This window comes from Lygodium microphyllum, chromosome 15, assembly GCF_053477565.2.
Source record: "Lygodium microphyllum isolate KBCC chromosome 15, Lygodium_microphyllum_v1.1.10, whole genome shotgun sequence".
Taxonomy (NCBI): Eukaryota; Viridiplantae; Streptophyta; class Polypodiopsida; order Schizaeales; family Lygodiaceae; genus Lygodium; species Lygodium microphyllum.
The window spans coordinates 66,053,390-66,059,547 of NC_141149.1; the positions used below are offsets into that span (position 1 = coordinate 66,053,390).

At 36.9% G+C, this 6,158-nt stretch overlaps 1 protein-coding gene across 1 annotated transcript in view; it reads right to left on the reverse strand.

Moving 5' to 3' along the window:
• Positions 1-3,410: 3,410 nt before the first annotated feature.
• The window catches only part of LOC148024630 (Transducin/WD40 repeat-like superfamily protein), a 45,362-nt gene continuing 42,614 nt past the window's right edge, over positions 3,411-6,158 (reverse strand). Inside the window, exons 5-6 of the mRNA XM_087694253.1 lie at positions 4,777-4,850; positions 3,411-4,693 (exon numbers count right to left, since the gene is read on the reverse strand). Coding sequence (XP_087550379.1) covers positions 4,637-4,693; positions 4,777-4,850 — 131 coding nt within the window. The 3' untranslated portion in view covers positions 3,411-4,636. The remainder of the gene's footprint in view (positions 4,694-4,776; positions 4,851-6,158) is intronic.

Genomic DNA, 6,158 nt, shown 5'->3' on the forward strand with positions numbered 1-6,158 from the left:
ATCCATTTGCACACCCTATAGCGTCCAAGACATGCTAGACAACTCATAGCCTTTTTTTTTCCAAATACCAATGTTGTCCTACCCATTTACATGCCATAGCATCTAAGGCCTCTTGCACGACTCATCTAGCATTTTTTTCCTCCATTTTTTGGCATTTTAAGACAAAACTAAGCTATCTATCCTATCAAAAAAATAACTACATATTTTTAATTATATGTTTATGATCTTTCATACTTTAAAAATACTAACACATATCACATAACATCGATTCATAAAGGACTTCAATATTATGACAATTGAACACAAAAAAATATGTTTGATAGATTGCGAGAAAAATACATTTATATAGACATAAGTAATGGACTTTTAAAAAAATTAATTCATTAATTTTTTTATAATTTCTAAAAAGTAAAAAAGAATAAAATCACAAAACAAACCAAAATATACAATATCAAAGAATCTTAAATATATATAAAGAATCAAAAAATAACATCACTCAATCTATTGATTGTGAATTTCCAATACATTGTCCATCTCCACACAACATTTGACTTGTTGCAAATCACTTGATACCATATAATTCTTCTTCATTGTTTTACCCATCTAAAAGAAAAAAAATTATAAGTTTCATAATATAAGTGTCCCAACCAAAGTAAAATACTTCCAATATCAAGTGTCCCAATCGAAGTAAAATACTTCCAATATTAAACAAACTTACCTTTCTACCAATAATATGAAAGATAAAACTCTCCGTACAAACGCTTCCCATCAATACCAGATGCTCTTGCAAATTTAGGAGACTCCAACAATCATTGTAACTAACTCAATCATTTTGTCTAACATATGGATTTGAATATCAAATGCTTGTTCCATATCTTTAGTGGACTCCAAGTGAATCCATTGGCTTCCTTTTTTCATCCAACATCGATAATAGTAGTGTATATACAATGATGAACATACAATCAAGTAATGGAAGATAACACTATGGACCACTAAGAACCACCACTTTTCATGAAAAGATGCTACCTTTGTGCATCCCATCCACCTCATTTCATCATTCTTTAAAATTGAAATTAAAAAAGTTCACTTATATCCTTACAAATGAACATGGAGGGATATTGATACATATAAGTGATTTTGAATATATAAGCAAAAATTTGAATTGGCACAAATTATGAAAGACCCACTAATCTTGAAGCTCTCCAAAATTTTACGAGCTATAAATATCATATACGATCTTCAATTTTAATATCTCAAGCATTCACTCATCTAAAATGGACCATTTCAAAGAATTGAGAGATGGATAAGGAAGCTATTTAAGAGAACCATACGAATTAACTAATGTAAGCGCTATATACATTAACTTATAGAAAAAAATATTACAATCTAAAAGATATTGCGATGACTTTCCGATCAGTGTCTCACTCACATCCCCATATAAATCTTAGTATGTCCCTAACCTCAAAGACTGATCCCTAATAAGATTCGAAAGAAAAAGGCCTGACATGAGATAAGAAGTAAAAACCTTAATAATATATGAAAAGTTAAAAATATAAAAGTAATGACTTACAATTCGAGAAAAAGAATTGTCAAGTAGTCCCATGAGGTAGTCTCAAGTTATTCACATTGTGCACATATTAAACTGATGTAACAAGACCATCTCGAGCCTCCCAAAACCCAAGCACTTTGCCCTTCCAATGATTTTATAGCACACCACATGACATACTCGATGAGGCTCTATTGATGAAGGCTGAACAATGCTCCTAATTTGTCATGCTCGTACTTTGTATTGTATACATAGATAGCATAAATGAAATCACAAGATTGCTTTTACTGACATGTAGATGCCATTAGAATGGATTTGAAAAGAACACTACTTAGAAAGAGAGGAGCGTGAGTGAGAATAATTAAAATTGGTGATAGCTAATGGAGATGAAAAAAAGAGATGTGAAGTATTGTGTGGCTATGGCTGAAAAAGGCTAGGACTATATGATTATGGTTGTGTGAGCACTAAAAAAATGAGAAGATTTATAAAATGGAGATAAGAGAATGACTATGAAAAAAAGAAAAAAGCTAGATGTTGTGTGGCTATAACTAGGAGAAGCTAAGGGTTGTGTAGCCATGGTTATGTAAGCATAAAAACATAAAAATATTTGTGAAATAGAGATAAAAGAATAACCATGGAAAAAAGAAAAAAGTTGGATGCTATGTGACTATGGCTTGGAGAGGCTACGAGTTGTATAACTATGATTGTATAAGCATAGAAAGCTAAGAAGATTAGTAGAATCAAGGTAAGAGAATGATGAAATTGAAAGCATGTCTTACAAAAAAATTACCAAAAAATACTTTTTTTAACTATACATGACATAAGAATATGTTTTGGGAGGGAAAAAAAACTTTTTGAAAGAGAGAAAAATTTCAATTTTGGGTCACCTTTTTGGATGCCTAATGGGACCCACTTGACACGCTATGGTAAAAATAAAAAAAGAGAGAGAGTGACCCTTTTTGGAACAGGAAAAAATCAAATTTTGGATTACTTTTTTGGATGCCGAATGAGACCCACCTAGCGTGGGGTGGTAAAAGTAAAAGGGAGAAGAGAGAAGGGAAGGGATAAAGGGAACATAGGGAGACAAACCTGCCCATAAGTGGTAAGGATAAGGAAAAAAAAATTGATAATATGTACACACCACCCCTTCTCCCATTGATCCACCTCAAATCTTGTCATTAGGAGAGTCGTTAACTCCTAAGCCAAAGAATCCTTTTTGAGTCCTGATTCCCCCTAATGGTCATTCCTATGCAACTCCAATCTAAACCTTCAAAGTACACTTCCTTTCACATTATCAAGAAAGATTCCAAGACAACCTACCACCTCCAACAATAGGTTCTCATTCATCAATTATGGAGAGGCCCAAAGTTTTAACCAACTATTAGGCCACAATGGCACTACTTGGGCACATTGCCAGCACTAGCCATGGCTCCATCACATTATTCTTTCCCATGGTAAGATCATATGTGGAGATGCTCAACCAATTGTTCTAGGAAACATTGCAGTGGAGTCTTATAATAGTCACACCAAGCATGTTCAATCTCACTTTCAAATTTTAAAATATGATACTATATCCAAGTGCAAATGGAAAGAGGAAGTTGGAAACCAAATCCAACTGTCACATATATATCTATAGAATACAACACCTTGTCCAAGACCAATCGGTTGTGGGATCCGAAGACACCATTAATCAATAAATGTTCTTTGACAAGAACCCTTCAAAAGGAACTGATCGAGAGTATTCTACTTCCACATCATTGCAAGACAAGGGGCTCTTCTCAACAACCCAACTCTTTGAAATTGCATATAGCCATCCCACACATCTGATCCCATTCCCTTCTTTTCCTTTCCTATCCCTCTCCTTTATTCATTCTATCCACTATACAAACTCCATCTTCTCCACCACACATTGTCATCCATCTTCCTACATTACGATAGACAATCCCAAGAACAACAATCAATCAAACCATCCAAGATTCTCATAATACAAATTTACCAAACTTCAAAGGAGCCTTGCCTTTTACAATGTGTTATGGCACATTAATATTGAATGTTCTTGTGCACGACTGAAATCACGCTTGGTTCTTAGCACATAGATCCCCTCATAAACATGTCACTGGGGTGAAATATCTATGGAAAGGTCCACTCAGATGGTAACTTGGACAAGTACAAGGCCTGCTTAGTAGCAAAGGGCTACATTCAGCAAGAAGGCATCAACAACACAAAGACCTTAGCTCCTACAGCCCGCATGACCACCATCCGATTGGTCCTAGCTCACGTCCCATTATGAGTGACTCATTTACCAAATGAACATTAAGAATGCCTTCCTAAGCAAGAAGATCCATGAGACATGTAGATCAGCTCACAGGATCTGTCATTTCAAGACGTCAGTAGAGCATCCAATATCTATCACTTGCAAAAGGCCCTTTATGGCCTGAAGCAAAGCCCTTCAGGCTTGCAATGAAATTACTAAAAACTTTTTTGTTTCGTAAGGATTCACATGCAGCCAGCTGGATCAAAATCTCTATTTGTATTCAGTTGATTTCCTTTAAAGTTCATCATATCTCGTATGTAGACAATCTCATCATTAGAGATTCTCATATTGCCAAGGTGTCAAATATCATGGATCATCTTCTCATCACCTTTTAGATGACATAGCTCAGCTTCACATTGCCAAGGTGTCAAATATCATGGATCATCTTCTCATCACCTTTTAGATGACATACCTCAGCTTCATTACTTCCTTGGCCTGGAGATCACTAATCATGAGCAGAAGAATTTCATTCCCAGCAACATTATTGTCAAGAGATCCTTTCTACATTTGACATGGCTGAAGGTACTCCCACGGATCCAAACTCCAAGCTCTGTCAACATCCAGTTTCTACCTCCCCTAACCATACTACTTTGCAAGCTAGCACATGTTAAACCAGCAAGTTTTAACTGCAAAGCACAGAATTCTACTCACTGTCATATTCCAAAAAACACTGTAGATGCCAAAATCCCAAGACTATGTTGCTGGGGGGCAGTTTTTTGTAAGTTTCAAAGCTACACAATACAGTCCCAAGTCTCGAACTCTACAGCTTCTTGCATCTACGAAGATCGTTTTAGATAAAGCAAGCTTTCAAATTCCAGTCCACATATGACATCCTGAAAAGCCACAGTAACATGTCAATGATTAAACAATTGCTTCAAAGTCATTCATGACAATCAGGTCTGACCTCAATACTTACAGAGCCGTTCTCTGGGTTTATATCAAAAGTGTTGATGGCACATGGCTCAGCCAATATTTCCAATGGAGCTTGCCCTATTTTTAGACAGCATATTATCATTATCAGCACACATCCCATATTTTGATACTCTTAATGATGCTTAAAAAGAACAAAAGTAAAAACAGAGAGTTCCAAAAAGGAAAGGAAAAGAAGAAAACCAAAAAAAAGGGGAAAAAAAATGATTAATATAAAACCAACAATCAAGCTTTTGGATGACACATATCCAAGAAAGACATGTTCAAGCTGCTCTCTCTTCCTTATGAATTAGCACAGGACCTCTTCCTCATTATGCTAACACCAGCCACCTCATTTCTCTCTGTGCTACCTTAAGCTCCTGTCTTTCATCTCACTCCTTGCTTTCTAAGAGCAGGGCTAAAAGTGAGGTGCACTAATTGTCCTCCATGTCCATACTGTGTACAAATAAGAAATGAACTCAAAAATGGAAAGAGATGAATGAAATGAACCTCAATGAACAAACCCAGTATATGGAAGGTCTGTGATACAACGGATGGCGAAGGAGTCAAGGGCTGATGAACAGTCGTGTCTCTCTAGGGAGCAAGCTGAGTAGTGCCAAAGGAGTCTGCTGTACGCTTAACAGATTATGAGACCGAGTAACCAGCCAAAAACGTGATGCCAGGAGACAAAAGATGATGATGATCAGGGTTAGGTAAAATGGGACAACCAAAATCTCAGACTCATTGAAGAGGGTACAGGCTGTGTTTGCTGATGACAACAATTGAGGATGATTACAGCAGCAACATGCAGCACCTGACTGCAGTTGTGACAACTGCTGGGCCTGTCATTGCAGATTGCAGCAGCAGCAGCAGCAGGATGACATCTGGACTGATCAATTGCAGCAAACAGTTCATCAATGTCTGGAGGAGCAGACCAGCAAACCCAGCAGTAGGATGTCTTTGGAGCAGTCAACAAGCCTCCAGTCTTGAGTTGGGAGCAGTAGGGGCAGGAAGAAGCAGCAGTAACCAGTACTTGGCAGCAGCAGCAATCATCTAGTCTCCTAGGGCTGCCATTAGATGATCGAGAGAGAGAGAGTGGAATCTCCAAGGATGGCAATGATGGCTTAAGGCAAACGACAAAGAAGTTGGCATTGGCTCTAGTGAGGAAATTGATAATAATAGGGACCAAAAAGTGGCTTGCCCATGATCCCCCCTTTTATAGAACTTCCTGAATTAATTTTCCTACCAAAATTCTGGAGCCTCTTCTTTTTCACTACGTGTCTTGAGGCTAAGTATATTAGCCAATAATTATTAGGCTAATCTTTTGGTAGCTTAACACCCTCTCACACACAAAATAGAAACCTAAGAGGAATGAGAAGCAAGCTCTTT